The sequence below is a fragment of the Carcharhinus amblyrhynchos genome, chromosome 11, assembly GCF_965287045.1.
Source record: "Carcharhinus amblyrhynchos chromosome 11, sCarAmb.v2.hapA, whole genome shotgun sequence".
NCBI lineage: Eukaryota > Metazoa > Chordata > Chondrichthyes > Carcharhiniformes > Carcharhinidae > Carcharhinus > Carcharhinus amblyrhynchos.
The window spans coordinates 45,581,718-45,607,321 of NC_137334.1; the positions used below are offsets into that span (position 1 = coordinate 45,581,718).

Below are 25,604 nucleotides of genomic sequence, written 5' to 3' on the forward strand. Positions count from 1 at the left end.
TGCCCTCAAACATCCGCCTCCAATCTACATTCTTCAGTTCCTGTTTAATATTGTTGTAATTAGCCTCCCCGCAATTTAGCACCTTAACTTGAGGATTACACTTTTCCTTATCCATCAGTACCTGAAAGCTCACTGAATTGTGGTCACTGTTCCTGAATTGCTCCCCTACTGAAACGTCAACCACCTGGCCAAGCTCATTTCCCAATACCAGGTCCAGTATGGCCCTTCCCCAGTTGGACCATTTACATACTGTTTCAAGAAACTCTCCTGGATGCTCTTTACAAACTCTGCCCCATCCACACCCCTAGCACTAAGTGAGTCCCAGTCAATATACAGGAAGTTAAAATATCCCACTACAGCAACCCTGTTATTTTTATACCTTACCAAAATCTGCCTACATATTTGTTCCTCTATCTCCCGCTGGCTGTTGGGTGACGTATAGTAACGTCCCAACATTGTGACTACAACTTTCTATTCCTGAATCTACCATATTGCCTGTATGAGCCCTCCAAGGTGTCCTCCCACAGTACAGCTGTGATATTCTCCTTAACCAGTAGTGCAACTCCCCCACCCCTTTTACATCTCCCTCTATCCCACCCGAAACATCTGTATCTTGGAATATTAAGCTGCCAACCCTGTCCTTCCCTTAGCCAAGTCTCTATAATAGCAATAACATCATAGTTCCAAGTACTAATCCAAGCTATAAGTTCATCTGCTTTGCCTGCTACATTTCTCACATTGAAACAAATGTACTTCAGAGCATTTAAAGAGCCGTTGAAACTCACTGTTGAGTACATTCAGGACAGAGGCTGATAGATTTTTGGGTACTAGATGAATTGAGAGATTATGAGGGAAATGTGGGAAGATGTAACTGAGCTGGAATACCAGCCATGATCTATTGAATGGTGGAGCAGGCTCAAAGGATCTAATTTCTCACTCCAGCTCCCATTTCCCATGTCCTTACACCCCTGTAAGGGATAGGTGAAATTTTCAATTGCTAAGTCCATATGCTCCACAAAACAACTTTCAACATTAGTACATATCAGTGCTAATCAACTTCTTCTGAAATACAAAGATGCCACCATACACAACCAGTGAAAAGGTTTGCTATGAAATGCTGGAACAGTATGTGATGGTTTATAAACCTGGCTGCTACAGTACAAGCTGAATTTGTGCCGTTCTTAGCCATTGACGGTGTTTCTTGGCAAGTTGTGCACAGCCCAGCAAAAATAAAATGATTAAAATCAAATAATAAAAATGAACAAACACCATAACTAATGAAAAATGATTCAAATGAATGGTAGGTTTTAGAAGAGAAATGGTGTATTTCCTAGTTCCAATTGACCATGATCTGGAAGGACTTACCACCTTCACAGCCAGAACGAGGGGAAAAGAACCTTACAAAAGAGAGGATTGCAAAACCAAGTAAATATCATAATACTCAAGACCACAAATAGAATTGCTAGAAAATGAAGAGCAACTGTTTATGTGGATTTATAAACCCGACTGCCGCATTCATGCATCCTTCTGTTCTACATTATAACTGCATTTTTTTCTACAATGAATACAGCACAGGAAACCACATCATGAAACAAAAATGTCAGGGAAGGGAGAAATAATTGGAATGTAAAGTACTTCTGTCAGGAAACAGTAAGTTACAATGCTCTCCCTGTCTCTGCCAGCTAGCACTGTCAGTGGCTGAGGACAATGCAAACTGGGCAGAGCTCAGCTAAATTAAATCAGGTAAGTTTAAAAAAAATCATTCATGGGTGTGGCTGGCTAGGACAATGTTTATTGCTCATTCCTAATTGCCCTTGGGAAGGTGGTGGTGAACTGTTTTCTTGAACCGCTGCAGTCCATGTGGTGTAGGTATACCCACAGTGTTGTTAGGGAAAGAGTTTCAGGATTTTGATCCAGCAACAATGAAAGAAGGGCAATATATTACCAAGTCAGGATGGTGGGTGACTTGGAGGGGAACTGCCAGGTGGCGATGTCCCCAGGTATCCGCTGCTCTTATCCTTCTAGAAGGTAGTGGTCGCAGGTTTGGAGGCTGCTGCCTATGAAGCCTGGTTGCTGCAGTGCATCCTGTAGGTGGTACACACTGCTATTACTGTATTCAGTGGTGGTGGGAATTAGTGTTTGTGGATAGGGTGCCATTAAGGTGGCTGCTTTGTCCTGGATGGTGTCGAGCTGCGTGACTGTTGTTGAATCTGCACTCACCCAGGCAAAGAGAGATTATTCCATCTGGTCAGGCTTTGGAAAGTCAGCAGGTGAGTTACTGGCCACAGGATTCCTAGCCTCTGACCTGCTCTTGTAACCACAGTATTTATATGGCTAGTCTGGTTCAGTTTCTAGCCAATAGTAACCCCCAGGATGTTGATAATGGGGTATTGAGTGAATGTAATGTGATTGAATATCAAGGGGTGATGGTTAGATTTTCTCTTGTCAGAGATGGTCATTGCTTGGCACTTAAGAGACAAGTAAGATTTGCAGCACACATCAGCCTAACTGTCCAGGTCTTGCTGCATTTGGACATTGTGCAGTCATCAGTGAACATTCTACTTCTGACATTATGATGGCAGGAAGATCATTGAAGAAGCAGCTAAAGATGGTTGGGCCTAGGATACTACCTTGAGGAACATCTGCAGTGATACCCTGGCACTGAGATTATTGACCCCCAACAAACACAGCCACCTTCCTTTGTGCAGGTACAACTGCAGCCACCGGAGAGTTACATGAATACACGAGCAACTCGAAATGTACATGATGACAAAAGCAAAATGATTCAACCTAATGGAAAGATAAAAGACACTGCAGAGAGATTAAAAAGTAGGCAGAACAGGGCTAAAAATGCAACTCCTTGCCTCCTATTGAAGGAGCTGGATATAGTTTATAGGGATCAGGCATCCTTCTCTGACTTACCCAATTAGGCATTCTATATTTGTGGTCCTAGAAATAATAAGCTACGTCAAGTACATTCCCAAAGCAGGTTTTCCCAGACTGGGGGAACTCACTTAGGGCTTCGGGGGTAGGCCCAGATGTTAAATCTGAAAACAAATGTCCTCAGACAACCAAAGGCAGTTTTCACATTGCATAGGTTGACCAGTGCACCCATTAGCAGCAATGCACTCAGAAGTCAGCATTTGACTTGACAAGCTGGAAACAGAGGCAAAGCCAGGGCAAGAGTGAAGATGACTGGACAACAGAGCGAGCTAGGCCGCAGCCATAGGGAGGAAGAATGCTGAACCTAGAAACTGGGCAGGGGAAAGGATCACGGGGTATGGAGTAGAGAAAACAGAAAAGGGAGAGCTTGCATGCAGGGGCAGGCACGCAACAGAGGAGGGGTGGGCGTGAGACTGTATTTCTGATATGAGCATCCAATTATCCAGCAGTACTCTTTATATTAAACAAATTTGTTAGCTAAAGAAACAGCATCATTTCTCCCACTAAGAACAACAAAAAGGGAAGATTTAACTTGTCGAGTAAGATAAATTATAAATGTATTCATATAATGAACAGAAAAGTCTTTTTGTTGATTCCCTTTATGAACATTTGTGTGTATTGTTCAAAATACAATCAATTTTATTTGTCATTCAATTCCAACATTATTTAAATATTTCTCACGGGTTCTATCAAAACTCTTGGGAGGTCAAAAGGTTTCCGTGGCCGGAAAAATTTGGGAAACCCTTTTCTAATGTGTATATCAACACAGATGCAGTGCCGTCTAAACTGTAGAAAAATCATAATCATCAACTCAGAATGGCAGAGATTCTCAAAGAATCTCAATGGTAATTCTTAAAATCAAACACAGCTGGGTGAGTGCAAACTAAAGACTTCTATTAACTTCTGCTCCACATCTGTTTTTATTTGGAATTTAGCATTAAAAACGGGAATCTCTGCTGATATGCAAGTGGTGCAGTCTGCAGCAATTTCTGCCACTTTCCAATTATAACATCGGTACTGTTAAGAATTTCTTCCCCCGCAATTCTGCTTCTTTCTCTGTGTCTCTCGGAGCACCATGACACGCGCTCAGGGGTGTTGCTAGTTGTCTTCCTGTATCTCAGCAACATGGCAATTTCCTGTGTGTAAACCTGGACAGACCATTTGTCTATGAGACAGCACTGCTGCTGAGTTGGATTCAATTCTCACCTCATATTTGTACATGAATTAACTTTCCCATGGGGTTACTGAGTAGTGAATTAGGCATTTTCTTTATTAATAAAGACATTTTTAATCCTTTCCCTCGACCAGTCAGTTATGGTTCAGTTCAGGCAGCTCATCACAAACTAACATATCTGTAACCTTGCTGGTCTCAAGTGTCACTGCGCCACTCAATTCCTTGCTTTTTTAAACAGTACATCAATGGTGACATTTGTATGTACTCCATCAATTGCAAAAAGCATTGGGACACCCTCAGGTCATTAATCTTTCTTCGATTTCCAGGATTAGGTAACTTTCAAAATGCACATTCTATTATGTATAGATATATTTTTAAAAATCAGAATAAAAGAGGATAAACCGTGAACAATGAATTTTTAATGCATTGTCAAATTCCAAATAATCTGTACTTGAAATATTCCAAAATGGTTCACCAAGGTGAGTTTAGACCGGAAAGAAACATCATACGGTAGAGAAACATGACTTTAAAAACCAATATGAAGATTTTTTTACCTTTAGCAATATCTGTTGCCCAAGTCATAATTTGATCCATGTCCATTTCCTCACTTTTAGCACTGGATAGATAATCGTAGAGTGACCCTCCGGGAGCATATTCTATAAAGAATGGGTAAAGAAAATCCATCAGCCGTTACGTCTTAAAAAAAATGCACTATAGCTTTTAAATACAAAGAATCAAAGACAAATGTTCCCACTGCAGAAAAAAAAGTAATAATTCGCAGACACTAATTGAAAAGATTAGTATTGCTGTACACATTTTGTTTCTGTTTAAGAGTTACGTGTTTCATGAAAGTGACAAAGAAAGTAACAAGTAGGTTAACAGTTGAAATACAAGTGTTCCAAACAAATTACGTCTTTGAACCCAGAGTTGCAGCAGCTCATCCACAATAGATCTGAAATTTTTTAAAACTTTTTTTGCACTAAATTTCTGAAATCAGAAATATACAAATAATATGTCACCCAATCAACTGCTCATTACCTCCCTTCCTTCAGCCTACTCCATGCGCTCTCTGAGTTCATGTTATCCATGAGGCCTACCTCTTGCTCAACGCTATTTCCACTAAACTGCTGACCAACTAACTTCTCTTCCTGGCTTTCCTATCAGCTCTTACTCCTCAGGTACTGCCACCACCCTGCCCATCTTTCATGGAATTTCATGCTTCAATTCCTTGCATCAGGTTTTCATCCCTGTCACTGTATCAAAACGCCTTGCCAAAGTCAAAAAATAATATCCTAAACTGGCACAAAAATAAATTATTTTTATTTGTCCTTCTCCATCTATCTGCAGCTTGACATAGTTGATCACACCTAATGCCTTGCCACTGTTATTTAACTGAGTCAGATCTGCCCGGTCCCATTCCTAGACAATCTCAGCCACAGAGTCAGTTGCAATAGCTTCTTTTCCCACTCCCACACTGTTACCTTCCATGTCCCCTAAAATTCTATAGGTTTCCTCCCTCCGATTCCTTATCTCTGTGCTGCTCAACTAAATCAACCAAAAAAAAACCCATCAGTTTCCACATACATTGCTGACAACTATTTCCACATACATTGCTGACAACTATTTCCACATACATTGCTGACAACTATTTCAACCTCATCATCTCCTCTCCCCACTCCTCCCACCCACCTTTAAATTGTCAATTTTTGTCCAGCATTCATTACCAGAGGAGTAGAAAACAGCAAAGCCATAGTCTTCAGTTTCTGCTATAAACGCTGTTCAACAACCACCGACTCCAACCCTCTCCCTGTTAATTATCAGAGGGTGAGCCAAACTGTTCACAACCTTCTCAAGGTCAGATTTGATCCAAAGATGAAGCTCTGACTACATATCCACAATATCACAAAGACAACCTCTTTCTACCTCTGTAACATCATCTTCCTCAGTTCATCTGCTGCTGGGGCCCTCAGCTATGCCTCTGGTTATCTCCAGATGACTATTCCATGTTTTCTGGCCACCCATCCAAGCTCTAGCCTCTGTAAACATGAAACCATCTGGTATCAAGCAGAATTTTACCTCTATCAAATCTCCTCTCAGCATTCTTTTCTCTAAAGAAAATAGACCCAATTTCTCCTTTCTGACATTCCTCATTGCCGGAACCATTCTTGCAGTTTTTTTTTGCATTTTCTCCAATTCCTTTACATCCTAAAGAGTGCTGTCCAGAACTGGACACAAAACTCCAACTGAGGGCAAACTAGTATCTTAATCAAATTCAACATAACCTTTTTTTTCCTGTACTCTATGTTCCTAAGAATAAAACTGAAGACACTGTTTTAACCACTCTCCACCTGTCTTGCCACTTTGTACGATTCACGCACAGATACACTCAGGTTCCTCTGCTTCTGCAACCCTTTTAGAGTTTTATTTTATGTTGTCTCTCCATGTTTTTCCAACCAAAATAAATCACTTCACATTTCCCTACATTGCACTTAATCTGTCACGTGTCCACCAATTTATTTAGGTCCTTTTAAAGTACTACACCATCCTCATCACTATTCACAATGCTTCCAAGTCTAGTATCATCTGAAAACTTTGAAACTGTGTCCTATACACAAGATCTAGATCATTAATATCTATTAGAAAAAGCAAGGGTTCCAACACTGACCTTTGAGGAACTCCATTACAAACCTTCCTCGAGCCCAAAAACCATCTAGTGACCGTGACCTCTGTTTCCTATCCCTCGGTCAATTTCATATCCATGTTGCTACTGTCCCATTTATTCCATGATCTATTATAACTTTGCTCACAAGTCTGTTGTATGACAGTGTGTCAAATGCCTTCTTAAAGTCCATGTACATCACACCAAAAGCATTATCCTCAACTACTCTCTCGGTTACCTGTTCACGAAACTCCAGCAAGTTAGTTAAACATGATTTTCCCTGAAGAAATCAATGCTGGCTTTCCTTAATTAACCCACATTTATCCACATGACTACTAATTGTATCCAAATTATTCATTCTTGAAGTTACCCCTCTACCTAACATATAGTTGCTGGGCTCACCCTTTTTGAACAAGAGTACAATGTTTACAATTCTCCAATCCTTATGCACCAATCCAGAATCTAATCAAGACTCGAAATTAATGGCCAGTATCTTGCTAATTCCATTCTGAATTCCCTCAGTATCAATGGCTGAGTCTCATCTAGTCCTGGTGCTTTTGTGGATTTAAATAGAGAGAGCCTATCTAACACCCCGTCACCGATCTTAAACCTTTCCAGTGTCTGAATTACCTCCTCTTTCATCATGGCCTAGGCATCATCTTCTTCCTTAGTAAAGAAAGATGTCAAGTATTCAATTAATAACTCGGCTTTGCCCTCTGCGTCCACGTGTAAATTTCCTTCTGGGTTCCGAATCGGCCCTCATCTTCCTTTCACCACCCTTTTACTATGTATATGTCTATCAAAGGCTTTGAGATTCCCATTTATATTGGCTGTCAGTCTTATTTCATACTTCTTTGCTTCTTTGATATGCTTTTCCACCTTTCCTCTGAACTTTCTATATTCAGCCTGGTTCTCAATTGTATTTTCTACCTGATATCTGTCATGGGCACACTGTATCTTCTTTATCTTAATTTCAACCTGGGTGCTTTGGTTTCTTGCCCTTTTTGACTATGCCCAGATTAGGCTATCTTTGAAGGTAGCCTATTGTTCAGCTATTATTTTTCCTGCCAACCTTTGATCCAATTTATTCGGCTCAGATCTGTTCTTATCTCACTGAAGTTGGCTTTCCCCCAGGTAATTATTCTTGCACTGGATTGTTCTATATCCTTTTCCACAATCAATCTAAACCTTAATTTATGAGGCAATGATCATGGTTCCCAAATGTTTCTTACTAGTACTTGATCTAAAGCTCTGCTTTCCCTTCAAACTCAGAACAGCATCACTGCGTCTGCTAACCTACCCCAGCCTCCAATTACACAACACCTCAATTGTAAAATTTCATTCTTATTTTCAATTCCCTCTATTCCCAGCCCCTGCTATTGCTGTAATCTCAAGCCCCCAACCACTTGAAACATCTAATTCTAGCATCTTGAACGTCCCTGATTTTAATTATTCCACCACTGGTGTCCAGGCCTTTAGATGCCTAAGCCCTGGAATGCCCTCCCCAAGCCTCTCTCCCTTGCTTTCATTTTCAAGAACAACATACAAACATGCGTTTTACGGGCAGGAGTAGGCCACTTAGCCCTTCAAGATTGCTCTGCCATTCAATAAGATCACGGCTGATTGGCAGGAATGTGGTGTTGAGGTACAATCCAATCACCAATAATCTTTCACCCCTTGCTAATCAGGAATCTATCTTGCTCTGCCTTAAACATATTCAAAGGCTCTGCTTCCACTGCCTTTTGAGGAAGAGAGTTCCAAAGACTCATGGCCATTAGAGAAAATAATCTCATCTTGGTCCTAAATTAATGACCCCTTATTTTTAAACAGTGACCCCCTATTCTAGATTCACCCACAAGTGGAAAAATTCTCTTTACATCGTCCCTGTCAAGATCCCTTAGGATCTTAAAGGCTTCAATCAAGTTGCCTCTTCTAAACTCCAACAGCTATATGTCTAGCCTGTCCAATCTTTCTTCATTTGACTACCTGCCCGTTCTCTGAACTGCTTCCAATGCATTTATAGTTTTCGTTAAGGAGGCTAGTACTGCACACAGGACTCCAGATGTGGTCTCACCAATGCCTTATACAACTGAAGCATAATCTCCCTACATTTGTAATCAATTCTCCTCTCAATAAACAAAAACTAGCTTTCCTAATTGCTTGCTGTACCTGTCTTTTGTGATTCATGCAATAGGACACTCAGATCCTTCTGAATCACAGAAGTTTGTAATGGCTCAGCATTTAGACTATATTATTAAAACCTACCACTTTGACCAACATTCTGGTCATCTGCCCTAATTTCTTCTTACATAGTTTGCTGAATTATTTCTGTTTTATACTGCGCCTGCGAAGAAGCTTGGGAAGCTTTACTACAGTAAAGAAGTGTTATTTCTATACATAGTGCTAGTTTGCCCTCCAATGAGTATTTTTTGCAGAACTTACAAAAACAAAATACCACGGATGCTGGAGATCTTAAATTGTTCAAAATGTGGTTTGGAAGTAGAAGGTACAGGCTTAGCTCTGGCTACACTCTCTCGAGGTGCTATCATACCCACCAATATTCAAAACTGAATAAGGGTTGAAGAGTGACAGGTGCCCAGATGTCTCCTGCACGACCAACTTTCTCCTTCTCAATTGCCTGACAGTCAGCCACTCCCTTGCTGCCTGCATACCCTTAAAGTGTGGGATGACCACATCTACAAACACGTGCTGCACAAAATTCTCAACCTTGCAGATACTCCAGTAATGTCAGCTATACTCAATCTCAGGAACCCAGAGCTCAAACTGCTGCAGCTAATCATGCTTCCTGCACATATGGTTATCCACAACAGGAGAAGCATTCTCGAGTTCCCACATGCCTTTTTATTCAACCTCCCATCTCTCGGCATTTGATAGAGGAGAGCCGGTGGATGTGGTCTTTCTTGATTTTCAGAAGGCGTTTGACAAGGTACCTCACAAGAGGTTATTGCAGAAGGTAAGGGGGCATAGAGTTGGGGGTAGGGTGTTGGTGTGGATAGAGGATTGGTTGTCAAATAGGAGGCAGAGAGTGGGGGTTACTGGGTGCTATTCGGATTGGCGGTTGGTGACTAGTGGAGTGCCCCAGGAGTCGGTGCTGGGGCCTCAGCTATTTACCATTTATACAGATGATCTGGGGGAGGGAACCGAGTGTATGGTGTCGAAATTTGCTGATGACACCAAGATTGGTGGAACGGCAAATTGCGCGGAGGGTGGGGAGAGTCTGCAGAAGGATCTAGATAGGCTGGGCGAATGGGCCAGGAAATGGCAAATGGAATTTAATGTTGGTAAGTGCGAGGTGGTCCACTTTGGTAGGAAGGACTATTACCTACATGGCGAAAAACTGCAGCAGGCGACGGTGCAGAGGGACCTCGGGGTCCTTGTGCATCAGTCACAAAAACCCAGCCTGCAGGTGCAGCAGGTGGTCAGGAAGGCGAATGGGATGCTGGCCTTCATAGCGAGGGGGATTGAATATAAAAAGTAGGGAGGTCTTGCTGCGGCTGTAAAGGGCATTGGTGAGGCCGCAGCTGGAGTACTGTGTGCAGTTTTGGGCGCCGTACTTACGCAAGGATATTTTGGCCTTGGAGGGAGTGCAGAGGAGGTTTACTAGGCTGATACCGGAGTTGAGGGGGTTGAGCTATGAGGAGAGGCTGAATAAACTAGGCTTGTATTCGTTAGAGTTTAGAGGAATGAGGGGAGATCTCATTGAGATGTATAAGATGATGAATGGGATGGATAGGATAGAGGTGGAGAGACTCTTCCCGCTCAGAAAGGACAGTAGGACTAGGGGGCACAGCCTCAAAGTAAATGGGGGCGCGGTTTAGAACGGAGTTGAGGAGGAACTTCTTCACTCAAAGGATGGTGAATCTCTGGAATTCTCTGCCCGTTGAGGTGGTGGAGGCTGCCTCGCTAAATATTTTTAAGACGCGGGTTGATGGGTTTTTGATAAGCGAGGGGATTAAGGGTTATGGGGAGAGGGCGGGAATGTGGAACTGAGCCACGACAGATCAGCCATGATCTTACTGAATGGCGGGGCAGGCTCGAAGGGCTAGATGGCCTACTCCTGCTCCTATTTCTTATGTTCTTATGAAACAGGATGTGCACGTCACTGGTCTGGGCTGCTGTACCATGCCTCCAATTATTAGACTATTGAATTTACCACACAAGTAAATAAAGAATCACCTGCTTTATCTGCTTCTCCTATGTAGAGGTCATTTTTACATAGGGAGGCCAACTGAAATATATTTAACTATTATTTAAACCCCTTGGATTATAATTTATTGAAAATTCAGACTTTAGTTTTACTACCCCTTAGTACTTAATTTTAACTTCATTCCCTACATCTGATTAACCACACACTGATTTTAGTTGCGAGATAGATTATCAAATGAGCTTTAGTGTTTACTTTTCATACTAATGAATCAGTCAAATCTTACTATATTGTTGATTAATTTAGATTGCGTTAGAAGTTCACCAGTTTACTCATCCCGGCTGCTCTCTATTTCTCCTTGCTCCCTGTTGACCGTAATGTAATTCTGATATCATTCTCTTCCAGTGTTTGATTTGGCTCTCATGCCTTTTTATTCAACCTCCCATCTCTTGGCATTTGAATATCTGTTCCTGTTACTTTACTCCTAGCTTCCGAGCTCTTAATGTGCTTTTGAATCTCTATTCCAGCTCTCATTTCTTGACTAGTCTTTGAATCTCTGTTCTACTCCCTTATATCTAGCCTCCAACCACTGCACCCCCACCCCCCAGCACTTTTTGAACCTCTGTATTGCTTCCTGCTTCTTTATATCCAGTCTTCCCTCTGATGTTTTTTTGTTTAGAATTAGAATTAAAGGCCAATTGCTTTTACGTATATCCTCATACCACTTAAAAGGTCAGAAGAAACAGCAGGACTGAACTGATTTTAGGTATATGTACAGTAATAGTTTTTAAGAATGACATTTTAATCAGTGCAGTTGTAGTGAATGCACAGTCTAGACCTCTCCGCACAGCTAAATGAAAGAATTTCTCTGCAGATCAGAAAGATTGAGAGTCAATAGTTTGACTGAGAAACTGACGATGGATAACTGGCAGAAACTAGGGGTGGGCAATCATTCTACACAGTTGCTATAGCAGGTTTTCCTCTCTTACCCTTGTTACTTGAAATTTGCCGAGGTCTGCAACAGCAACAATGTACCATCAGTGACAATGGAACTGCACAAACAAGATACCCTGTAAACTGAATCTGTGAATTGTCACAGATTGTTTAACATCTCCTCAAAAGACAACTGTTGCTCTTTTGATGTGTTAATATAGAAGTTGGTTACAGTGATATCTACAGTGCTGTCATAGAGTTCTTTCTATTGTGACTGATAGAGATACAAATGTAGATGCAATAAATTGGAAAATGTTATGTGGAAGACTCACTGGCTCAGTAAGTGCACGACCCGATATGCTGTTATGCCACACCCAGCTGGCTCTCAGTTTCTCTCTCACTCGAGTGAAACAGCAAATATTGCACAAGATTCCCCTTTCCTGTTCTGTCTTTTCTTGACTTAAAGTCCCAGTTTGCAACCAAATGTTGAATGGCCTGTTACTGCATGCCCTGGGCATTAAAATATTAAAAAGGAGTTAATCAGTGAAGCTGTAGTGAGAATAAAACAGAAACTTGACAACAAAAATGTCAGGAAGACTGGCAAAAATTCAGATATGTGATGAAAGTAACAAATTGAGAGAGAGGGAGATTATAAATGTCTGGAAGCAAGTTAAATTACTGAGAAATGTGATGTTGCTTGGTATCTGCCTGTAAATTCAATACTGCGCAAGATATAGAGCTAAAGGAAGACTCAAATGTACGTGTAACCTGCCAGATCAACTATCAAAGCAAAATACTTAGCCAAGTGCACTACAGCCAAGTTACTGCATGTCCTGTCTCTCATTCAAGATAGCACATTCTGCAAAGAGTGGATTTGTGAGCATTTGTGTTTGGTGGAAGAAGAAACATGGCTCTTACATAGACTGAAGTTAAACAGAAAAGTAGAATGATTCTGTCTTTCACCAATGAGTAGAAATAAACATTTGGTTTGCATGTCACTGTAACCATTAATTGTTTGAATTCAATTTTGGCAGCCAATCAAACCTGGGGTATCGTGTGTGCACAACTAAAACAGCTTATACATGGCTTATGAGTTGTTATTTGCAAAACATTCATCAACCTCGATCAGTATTGAATTTTCAGACAGATTCCTAGCAACACAGCATTTCTCAGTAATTTAATCTTGATACTGCAGGAAATAAGATTAAGTTAAGATAATAAATTATATTTCCTAGTGGACAGAAGGATTTATTTCAAATATGGTTACAGACATTGTTTTGAGGAAGGACTTTTCGGCTGACAACAGCACAGCACTTTTAGCAGGGTTTTAGCAACAAGTCACTATACAGAGTGGAAATCGCTCTAGTGAAGATTTTAGCACATTATCTGCTGGTACCTCTGCTGCTGCCAGTATTAAGTCTCTGTTAGAAATTCTTAACTGGCAGATCACTAAGTTATTATATCTGGACCACTCTGCAGAGTTCAACAAAAAAAAAGTTGTTCAGGGGGCGACTTTATAAAGATTCACATGCTGGGACTGCATGGCAGGAATTTAGATGCCATCAGTGCATCCCATTATACTCCTAATAGCCAGCTGGTGAAGGACAAAATCAGAGTCAGTTTTTACATGGAATAGATTTATTTACAGTGAAATATTATAGGTATATCTCTCCTGACTTCACACCGCCCTGAGTCAGGGCCTTTTTATAAATGCTCAAATAACTCTGCAATCAATGCCCTCACCTGTATATTCTTAACTTTAAGTGATACAATTATACACCCCACAGGCCTCAGTGTCTTTACCAGTCATAAACACTGCCTTTATATGTAAATTCATCATCTATTCAGGACAACAGAGAAGTACAACTTCCTGTATACATGCTTCAATCAGCTGTTTGGGAGGCAATCCTATTCTTAGTTCTGCTTTTTAATCTTCCCGACTCTTTTCAATTTTGAATTGGTCTTTATCTGACAAAATATTTCGGAGAGAGGCTACACGCAAAGAAAATATGTGTCACATGGATCTAGTATGCAATGGCATCAGCTGAGAAATTGCTGGCAAATGCGGATGGAGTTATCAACTTCACTTGGAATAATAAATTAATTACCAGCAGTGATCAGAAAAAGAGAACAAAACATCAACACTGCATAACCAACAGTTACATTTCAGCAAAGTGTTATGCGAGCGATGGGCAACTTAGGCCAGTGAATAGACCACGAGTGACCCTCCATCATCTCTGTGGGCCGTACGATTAAAGTCGGTCATGTCCACTCATCCACAAAGAATATACTTAATAGATGCTGATTATTTAATGAGTTATAGAAAATACTTAAGCATTATTATCTTAATAGAACTGTCATCAACGTCAAATAGTAAAAACAAGATTGGACACACAGAGGAAGTGCACGGCTCACGCCGTCAGTGTTGTGTGGAATCTGCACGCACCTCTCTTCACGTGCCCTTTGCTTTGTGTGTGTGTCACTTTAGTCAGACAGGTAGGAAAAGAAAACTACATGGACAGAAATGAGCAGAATGTGGCCACCCTGCATGTGGGCAAAGGTGAACAAAATGTCTCATGGCACAAGAAACAGAAAACGCTGGAAAAATCTCAGCACGTCTGACAGCATTTATCGAGAAAGAACAGAGCTAACGTTTTGGATCTGGATGACACAATGTCAAAAGCTATCTTGTGGGGCGCATTCAGCACTCATGTGGGCAATATGTGACACTCTGACTGCAGGTTTCCCCACCACTGTTTATACTGTCTCACTCCAGCCACAGGTCTCTTCAGGAGCCAGTTCTGCTGTTCTTAAAAGTTAGAAAAAGTGCTGTCAACATTCAAATCATAGTCCAGAGATTCTCAGCAAGTTGCAAGTTACTGGGCAGGATTTTCCTGCTGCAGTCAATAATAATGTCTTCAAAATAATTCATTGGCTCTAAAGCTATCTGGGACATCATGTATAAATGCTTATCCATTTACTTGTTTCCTGCCTTCTCCTGATTTTCACCATTACCATATCCTTCGATATTGGAAACGTTTTGAAATACTGTGACATGGACTCTCCGCTAGTTGTTTTTAGGGAGATCTTTTAAATGAAAAGCTAATTTTAAATGATGCCAAGTTAGGAGACAAAGTAAGGTGTGTCGAAGGAATTGCAAGGTCACACAGACAATGTGAATAGGTAAATCTATGGCAAATGGTTTTCAATGTAAGGTCTCAGTTACACAAATACCAACTTTTTCTCCATTGTGGAAGACTGGAAATCGTGGAGAAATTCCAGTTGCATACAAATCAGTAAACATTAGCCTACAGGTACTAAAAGTAATCAAAAGGATTAATTGAATATGGGTCTTTATTTCAAAGAGTTTGAGATTCAAAAGTGAGGATGTTATGCTCTAACTCTTCAGATTCCATTTGGAGTACTGTGTTCAATTCTGATACTAAAGCTCAGGAAAAATACATTCAGCAGAATGCTCCGGCAGCGTCAAGCAGTAAATTACGAAGAAAAACAACACTACTGATGGAGTTGGCTGAGGGCTGGGGGACATATTTGCCAGACTTAGCATGCAGCAGGTGATGAGAGAACCAACAAGGAAAAATAATTGATTTCATCCTCACCACTCTACTTGCTACAAAAGCATCTATTCAAGCGAGTATTGCTAAGAGCACCCAACCAACCTGTGGTGCAGCATGGACATACCTAAAAATGAAGTGCCCAATTTGGCAAAGCTACAGCAATAGACTGCTAGCACGCTAAACAGCAGAAGCAACATTCAATTCAGCTAAATGATCCCAGAACCAACACATCAGGTCAAAGCTCTGCAGCCCTGCTACAACCAGTCGTGAATGTTGATGAATAATAAAACAACAAAGAAGTTACACAAACATTCCCATTCTTAGTGATGTTAAGCCTAACAAAAGACAAAGGCTGAGAGTTTGCAGCCATCTTCACCCAGAGGTGAAGAGTCGACAACCCATCTTGGCCTCCTCCTGAGGACTCCAAAATCACAGATACAATTCACTCCACATGATTTCCATTGAGTGAAATTAATACAGCAAAGATTCTGAGCACCAACAACATCCTAGATGTGTACCAGGACTAGCCACAGCCCTATACAATCCAGTCTAGTACAGCTACACCAATGGCATCTTCTTGACGATGTGGAAAGTTGCTACGCCTACAAAAGGTAGGACCGATCCAATCATCAGCAAAGTGCTGGGCAGTGTTATTGGCACTTTGAAGCAACCCTTCCTCAATGATGCTCATTTTAGGTTTTGCCAGGACCACTCGGCTCCAGGCCTTAATGCAGCCGTGTTTCAAATACAAACAAAAGAGCTGAATTTCAAACGTGAGGTGATTTATTGTCCTTCACATCAAGGAAGCATTTAACTGAACGTGGCATTAAGAAGCCCTAATAAAATTGAAGTAAATGGGAGTCAGGGGGAAAAACACTCAAATGGTGTGGTTTGTACATAGCACCAATCTGCTGCAGGTCAATCCTCATCCCAGCCAAACAAAGTCACTGTAGGATTTCCTCAGGGTATTGCTCCAAGCCAAAGCAGCCTTAGTTGCTTCCTTAATGGCCTTCCCTCCATCATAAACTCAGATGTGGAGATGTTTACTGATAAGTGATAATATTTTATTCCATGGCCAACCCATCACCAACATCACAAGGTTGCCATTCACCAGAGAATGAACTGGACCAGCCAAATAAATAATGTGGTGACAGGAACAGGTAAGGGGCTGTGAATTCTGCAGCAAGTAATTCATCTGACTCCCCAAAGCTTGTACACCATCTACAAGATAGCAATCAGGAGTCTGAAGGAATACTCTCCAGTTGCCTGGATGAGTGCAGCTCCAACAACTTTTAAGAATCTCAACACCATTCATGACAAAGTAGCTAATTTTATTGCCACCCCATCCACCATCTTCCTCCACAACCAGCTCATTATGGCAGGAGTGTGTATCACATACAATATGCATAGTAGCACTTTCCAGACCTCTCATCTCCACTGCCTGCATCGCCTGCAAGTTCCCCTCCAAGCCCCACATACAAACTTGACTTGGAAATACATTGCCGTTCCTTCACTGTTACTGGGTCAAGATCCTGTAATGACCTCTTTAACAGCACTGAGTGTACCGGCACCACATAGACTGGAGTGTTTCAAGAGATGGCTCACCATCACCTTCTGAAGGACAATTAGAGATAGGCAATAAATGCTGGCCCAACCAGTAATTTCTACGTCATAAAAGGTAAAGAAACTTGGCGCATTTTCCCTCATGTTTAGAAGATTCTTGGGTGAACTCACTGAAGTCTCTAAAATAAGAACAGGATTTGTTAGGACCAAGACAAAATATTTATTGCACAGGGTCAACCCCGAACAAGAGGTCCTAATCTTCAAATTAGAGCCGAGGTTTCAGGAGTGAAATCAGAAAAAAATTCATATCAAGAGTTGTGGAAAAGTGAAACTCTCTTCCATAAAAGGTTGGGTCACTTGAAAGTTTTAAGACCAGAAATGTTACATTTTTATTCCGGTTCAAGGAACGTGGAGCAAAGATGAAGCTCTGATCAACTATAAATTAACTGAATGGTGGAACAGACTCATGGTTGAATGACCTACTTCTGTTCTTATGCGCATAAAACAAAGTTCATATCTGTTACAGTTCATATTAACATCCTAATTACTGGACTCTTCTTTATTTGGACATTTGCATTTGGAGAGAATTTCAACCCCAACCTGCAGAGCCGACAAATTAACTCTCATCTTGCTCTCAAACTCTGCGCTGGAATCAGCAGAAAACAAAACCCTTTTCTTTAAATCTAATTAATTTAGGTTGTTTAATAAAATGGACTATGAAAAATTGCAAAGCCTTTTCACGTCCCACCAGTGCATAATTCTATCAATTGCCAGCAAAGCAGGTCATTTGGAAATTCTAAAACGCATCCCAGGGCTGTTCTGATTAGTTATCCAAAATAAACCATTTGCAACTCCTAATGAAAAACATGCCACAAAATAAGAACAATAAGCTTTTAACCCATAATGCCCAGTACTTTAATAAAAGCTACTTTTGAATAAAATCCAACACCTCCAACTTTCTCTCATAAGCCTATTTGTAAATATGGATAACATAACAGTGTACAATTATGCTTCTACTCACATGCTCAAAACATTAACATGTCCTAAACATACTGTCCTGTTGCAAACTGTTCTGGGTTGTGAGCAAGAAACCTTATGCAAGATCATAGGAACGTAAGGAAAAGGAGCTGGAGTAAACCATTTGACCATCAACCTGCTCCAACATTAACTCCAGCCCCCATAACTTCTTCACCAGCCCCCATAACACCCAACTTCATTGTAAATTAAAGATCTGTCTCCCTTAGCCTTGAATATAATCAAATGTCCCAGCCAGCACTAGTCTCTGGTGACAAAAATTCCAAAGACTAACTGTCCTCTGAGAGAAAAATTCCTCCTCGTCTCCATCTTAAATGTCCCCTCCCTTGGTTGCATCTTCTCCCATGAGGGAAAACGTCTTCTCAACATCTACCCCTGTCAAGCTTAAAGTATTTGGTGATTCAGAGCGCAAATGTAAGCATATGCACTTGGAAATACATTTAAACAACCTCAAAGCAAGTTTATAAAGTATGCATGGGGCCTCCCAAGAGATCATGTGAATACTTTGCAAAGCCAGAATGTTATCCATCATGCAATGCTAACAGTGAGAGATTGTCTCCCACAGTTCAGCAAATCTAATACTGATAAGCATAAATGCATGCATACATGGGGAAAATGTGAATGTGTGGGAAAAATAGTACAAATCATGCAGACAGAATAGTGGAGTTAAGGCGTCAATCAGATCAGCCATGATCTTATCGAATGGTAAAGCAGGCTCACGAAGCCTCCTGCTCCTATTTAAGATAACAATTTTAGAAACAAATTGTAATGAGATTGTATGGTAAAGTACAAAAATTGAGACGTTTGGTGCTAATATTGCTGACTATCATTTATTGGAAGCTGGATGTGTGTTAAACTTGTACAAAAGGAATATCATGTAGCATATATTTAGGCTATGTGTACAATCATAAATGCATGCAAAATTAGAATTTGCCATTTTGTATTCTTTTCAAATAAGGAAGTTGGCAAGCAAATACATAAGCAAGAATTTCTGGTATGTAACATGCAAGAAGACTGAGAATGGCACTGCACAAAAGCACTGATCAATTGTGTGCAACGTTATAAAAATGCTTACCAGTTACTATGCCATAGTTGGGTGACTCTAGGACGGCTCCATAGAACTGAATGATGTTTCTGTGGCTGAGAACACTCAGAATTTCAGCCTGAATCAAAATCAGAAAATACATTATTTAAACAAAAATCAAGCATGATGAACTAATACAAACAGCTGAAATACAACAAGAGGATAATATAATTTCACTACCGTAGATTTGGTACTCCAAAACTCATTTTTTAAAAATGATTAAATATTAGAGTTAAATGCTACAGAGCTGTTTCAAACACCCACATTAATGGAATTGAAAAAATAACATTGTTAACAACATAAATGCATTTGAAATAGGAGATAGCCATTTGACCCCAAAGCCTGCTCAGTCAGTCAACCAGTCAGACCAGGGTTGATCTTCCACCTCAAATCCATCTTTTGTCATGAAATCCTGGGTGCCAAATTAGAAATTTGTGGAGAATGTAATAGTTAAAATCTCGAATCCTCCACTACTTTTTCCCTTGGTTGCAGCCTAGCAACAAGGGTGGGATCCTCTTGGAGTGCTTTGATAGGTTACCCGATCACTTCAAGTGTCAGTGCATAACTCTTCTTTAAGCAGTGAGTTTGAGGCATGTCTGTCATCTAGCAAGTGTCACAAAGAGAACGGGGACAGACACAGGTCTCAAGTAAATAAAGATTGTGAGGAACAAACTTTAAGAGGGCTAATGGAGCAAAGGAACTGTGGTGTTCTGCTTGGCATGATCATAGATCTGAAAGTGTGCTTGTAAGCTAGTGTTGAGTGTACTCAGAAATTCAGGGAGAAGGAATCTCAGAAACCAAAATCAAAATCCTGTGAATTCAATGTAAAAACTGAGAGTGGGAGTGATGTTTGGAGAGAATCATAAGAGATCTTCAAAGATGAAGCTAGGAATTCCTTGCGAGTTTCAATTTGACTTGGAGTTTACTGACAACTGACTGGGTTCTTGAGAAATCCACAGACTGTATTCTAGATTCCCCAGTCAGCATTAATTCTGTCAAACCCCATAAGAATTCTATATGTTTCAGCCAGATCATCCCATATTCTAAATTCCATGAAATATAGGCATGATCTACATCTCATTCAAAAGGATGGTCTTGCGAATTTTCATTGCACTCTCATGAAGCAAAGTTTATTTTCTTTAGCAAAGAAAACTGTACACAGTATTTGAGATGCTTTCATTGGGCCCTATATAATTGTAGTAAGATCTCTTTATTCTTATATGCCAGTTGTTTTCTTAATTGCTTGCCATACCTACCAGGATTAATGTTAAAAACTCAGGTCTCCCTCTTTCGCAATCTTTCCCAGGCACTCATTAAATAACATTTGCTTTTCTAATTTTCCAACCAGAGTGGGTAACTTCACTATCTGACTTATCCTTGCCCACTCACTTAACCTGTTCAGATCTCTTTTCATTCTATCAGCTTATCTTCCCACCTTTTAGCTCAATTAACTTCTCTGCTACTTTTTTAAAACCAATATATTTCTTTAAGCCCCTCATTCTTGCTAAAAAAAAATCAATTTCCTCACTAATTTCCGAATTTCTTTTATATCTTCCATCATGAAGACACACATAAACTATTGATTATCCCTGCCATTCCCTCATTCCCCAAAATAAATTCTCACCTGTCTCAGGTTTACAGTTGCTAATAATCCTCAGACTTCCTTTAGAAACATTATAAGTCTTCTCATTTAATCTAATACAACCTTTAACCTCGCTGGTCCTACCCATAGTTAGGTGGCCTTTCTCATGAAGTTATTAATTATTTTAGGAATACATATTTCCTTTTACTATGGTTGCTTCTTGTTTGTGTTCAATAGTTTCTCACTCACAACCCTTTAATGTTCATCACCATTTAGTTCATTTGAATTTTATCTGCTGGATCTGCCTAATTATTTAAATATTAAATCTAACAATGATGAACTACACACTTGATTTGTACATTTATGTTCAAAAGTTTGAAGCTATTTTCTCCCCGAATAAATTGTACTAATAAAGTTATCACAACCCTAAAACTGAAATGAACCATCATTTAAGCTGATTAAGACTGCTAACAATTTGCTCTATAAAGTAACTTAATTTATTTCAAAAATAAATTATTGATCCTGAATATTTAATTTGAAGAAAACATGAGTTATCCCAAATGTTTGGAATTTTTGGTCACCAGATATTATTGGACCATAAGAAAGATGACAGCAAACATACAGGAACTTGTGGCAAGATTATCAACAGGGATCATCAATCCCTCTGGTTCCTGCCCTTTGTTTGTAAGAGCAAAGGAAAAGAACAAGGGCTGCTTTTTTATCAGATCAAGGGAAGGGTTATCTACACTAATGCACTCTATCTACTTGCTTAAAAATGTCTCAATTCAACAGTATTAGAAACAAAAACCAATCTCAAACAAACAAAAATTGCAGCTGATGCAACTGGGTCAAATTAGCTTCCTGGCAACAGGGAGAAGTTGGGGGTGATGGGGGAAGGGTGGTGATGATCGGCCAAGTGTAGATGAGGTAGGAGGTTTGTCATCATTGAGAAAAGGCACTGCTATGGATTTCCAAGAGGTTGTGACTCAACAGTCTCAGTGATTTACAGGAGAACACAGCACACATGATCTGTAGTGTGAATGAAGTTTCTAACAACACATTCCCTGAGCTTATTGATGGTGGTGGAGTCCACTGCCAAATGGTACCAGCTCCACCATCCACAAAGGCTGAAAGAGCTCATGCAATGGACTTATATTGAGTGCTTGATTGTAGTTGCAAACATTGAGCTGAATACACGTTTGATTGATTAGAGTTAATGCATCATGCCTAAACTTTACACAAGCTGGAAGTTATTAGATATAGTGCAGGAGCTCTGAGGCAGACTGTTGTCGAAACAATTGTTGGTGCACAGGCTTGTCCTGCAGTGAGCAATCTCTGGACTACCCTACACCTACTCATCAGAACAGAACGTTTCATGCTGGGGATGATGTTCTAATGCAACATCTATCCCATTGGGCTGCCTAGGGATGGATATTTGTGATTAATGACGCACTGTATTTTTTCAAGCAATTACTATACCAAAATCACATGCATCACAATATCCCTGGTATGTGTGTAATGGAACTCCAGTATGGCATTCAGCATCTACACTGCTCCAAAGGAAGAATGTCAGTACTAAATGTACTAAACAACAAGCTTCAAGTCTTCTGTTGGGACTGATTCAAATACAGCTATCCCCAGGATATAAACTACACTCATATCTCTGTCTAGATTAACAGCCATATTAACCTTTCACTTATTCACACAAGACAAAGATGGGGAAGGCTTTTCACCTTGAACACTGTTCCAGAATACAAACTGTACATTGCATTTCCTATTTCAGCTATTCCTTAACATTCTCGATCAGCCTTCCTAGAAACTACTCAGCAGATTACCTTTTCTTAAACAAATATTTCCGATTTTAGCTTTTCAACCCTGACTCTGTAGCCTCTTGGCATGTTGGCCCCGCATACCAAAAGTATTTACTTCTCCATCCCATTAGGTACAGTACAGATGGTTCTTATTCAAGTTATCCTCTGCAACCGACTACCTTGAATCATATTAAAAACAATTTAAATTTCTCTGCAGATTTTGAGAATATATGCAGACTTTTATTATTGTCAAGTTCCTGTATAATCAAAGCTGCTTCATCATATCCAACGGATCCTAGCAACAACACTTAGTACACTAGCAGAATTGAAGGAGGCTACAGGATCAGAAGGGCTGATAACCTGTTATGAGCTTGCTCCATCTATTTGTGTTGTCATATGATGATTGTCAGGTGTTTGTCAACATAAAAAGACAGCTGCTTAGATCCCTGCGCAAAAGGTTTCAGTCTGTCTCCACAGCAGCATTCCTTATGAAACCCCTTTACAAGAAAACCAGAGTGGTCCTGCCTGGCAATCCAACTATATCAGACCTGCACGAAAAATAAATCGCACTTCTCTTATTCCCCCAGGAATTCAAGTGATTTGACTCAAGCACAGAAAGCTCAAAAGGAGACCAAAAGACTGAGCGCCAATGTCACAAAAGCATCAAGCTTTCAAGTAATGAAAAATGGTCAGATTAAACACGTCAAATAAACATTATGAGTTGTAGCAATTGTAATATGTGATAACTAGCAGGATAAGTTGGAGACAAGGTAAACTTCCTGATTTTAGTTAACCACTGAAGCTACAAATCTAACAAGTTTCCATTTCTAAGATAAAAGCAAAATACTGAGGACGCTTGAATCTTAAAACAAAAACAGAAAATACTGGAAAATCTCAGCAGGACTGACAGCATCTTGGGGAGGAAGAATAGAGCCAAAGGGTCTTCTAAAACTCAAAATGTTGACTCTATTCTCTCCTCACTGATGCTGTCAGACCTGCTGAGCTTTTCCAATATTTTCTGCTTTTATCTTGTCTCTGCTGGTCAGGAATGTATAGAACCATAGAATCCCTACAGTGCAGAAGGAGGCCCTTTGGCCCATCAAGTCTGCACTGACTCTTTAAAAGAGCATGCTACTCAAATCCTACCCCTTGCCCTATCCCATAACCCCGCACATTTACCATGGCTAATCCACCTAACTGTTACATCTTTGGAGTGTGGGAAGAAACTAGAGCACCTGAAGGAAATCCACGCAGACACGGGGAGAACGTGCAAACTCCACACAGTCATCCAAGGCCAGAACTGAACCCAGGTCCCTGGCACCATGAGGCAGCAGTACTGACCACTGTGCCATCATGCAGTGAATAGTCAGACAAGTTACAGAAATGTTAAGTGTATGGTCAGGGAAATTCAAACACATATTTTTAGTAGATGAATATCTCAATTAAAGAGTAATATTCGTCCCATGATCATGTTTGATGCATGATCCTTTCAAGCTGAAAGGATGCTGGGAATCAGAACAGCCACAAATCTCAATGGAATTATTGCAATGAAAAGATTAAGATGTTCAAGAATTTAATCTACACTTGTTCATGTCGTTCCCTATTTCAATAAAATATGAAAATAGATTAATGGGAAGGAGAGCTACAAAACAATGTCTAAACCCTACCTCTTTTTCTATTTTTAACAATTTCTTGACAGCCACCTCTTTGTTCTGGGATAACCATGTTGCTCGGTAGACACTGCCAAAACTCCCTCCACCACAGTTTTCATGAAATTGCAAATCATCAAATTTGATTTGCAAAAACGATGGACTGAAGGACAACATTGCATACTGACAATTTCAAAATCTGAAAAACATTAAAATAAATAATCATTTAAAGAAAATGCAATTGAAATCAGCACATCTGGAACTATAGTAACTGATCAGTTCCAACACAGAAAGTTAACATCTTAAAATGCAGAAAATAAAACACCAGAAGCAGCTAACTTTGTGCATGACTATCAAAAAAAAGTTTTAACGATTATACGATTAGGATGGCGACCAGAGATGTGTGCTAGTATCGTCTTCCATGTTAAAAATTGTCGTCTTCCTGCACTGTAATAGTGTCGACTTCAAAAAAAACCTCATTAATTGTAAAACACTTCGGTTCGTCCCGAAGACTGGGAAGGCGCTATGTAAATGCAGCTTCTTGTTTTTGCAACTTGTTGCAGTCGGCGGGCACACCGATCCTGCTGGGTAAAAGCTGTCAGCCTGGAGACTGGATCATGCCTCAGGAATGTCAGGCACGCACATCCCCTGCCCTTGTGATCACTTCGCACAGAATGATCCCACTTTGGGGACACAGCAGAGAACCCCACCACATACTCCCCCCTCCCCCGCAAACAACCCTTTCACTTAAAATTCAACACTAACACACATAACAGCAAAGACTTCCTAAAACGGACGAGCTGCTTCAGTGAAACTTGCGGTTACTCCCTGAATATAAAAACAATTTTACTTCTGGGAAGTGGGAGGCGGTTTTGCCGAAACTCATGACGCGAATGTCCTGGTTAATGTTCCCAGAGTGAAGTTGGGGAAAAACATCCCCAACTCCCGGTGAAGCTTACACCGACTTCCAGCTGCACAAAGCTGGGTCTAGTCAATCACTTCACACACATTTACAGACACCGATCCTCCTCCGGCACTCAAAGCACCCACAACAACATGATCATAACCGGGACATGTCTCACCTCCTGCTGCACTGGCCCCGGCCTCCGGTGGGAATGAGCTGCAGCAATGACCGGGAGCGGGAAGTAAGAGCGCCGCCAACCAGCTGAGCAGCAGCCTCCCTCCCGCAGAGCCTCAGCCCGCCCCTCGCTGCACCAGCACCTCCTGCAGGCAGCCAGCAGCATAACCACCCACCCAGCCTCAACGGCGGCTGCCTCAAACTGTGGTTTACACATGTAACAAAGCCAAGGAGCTTTTTTAATGTCCATCAGCTAGAGGGAGGGACACTATTTCTCCAAGGTTTCTGATATCTCCACCCACCAAAAGAGAATACACCATAAAATAAAGTTCAGTTTCAGAGTCTCTCGC

At 40.6% G+C, this 25,604-nt stretch overlaps 1 protein-coding gene across 2 annotated transcripts in view; it reads right to left on the bottom strand.

The window, feature by feature from the left end:
• Positions 1–25,388, bottom strand: part of LOC145350093 (mitogen-activated protein kinase kinase kinase 20-like) — a 70,051-nt gene extending 44,663 nt beyond the window's left edge. The window contains exons 1-4 of one of the 2 annotated variants that reach the window (XM_080198983.1): positions 25,259–25,388; positions 24,195–24,375; positions 19,126–19,213; positions 4,672–4,773 (exon numbers count right to left, since the gene is read on the bottom strand). In XM_080198983.1, coding sequence (XP_080055109.1) covers positions 4,672–4,773; positions 19,126–19,213; positions 24,195–24,353 — 349 coding nt within the window. In that variant the 5' untranslated portion in view covers positions 24,354–24,375; positions 25,259–25,388. Of the gene's footprint in view, positions 1–4,671; positions 4,774–19,125; positions 19,214–24,194; positions 24,376–24,570; positions 24,633–25,258 lie in introns of those variants that run through there. The other variant, XM_080198984.1, reaches the window with a different exon arrangement.
• Positions 25,389–25,604: the final 216 nt, after the last annotated feature.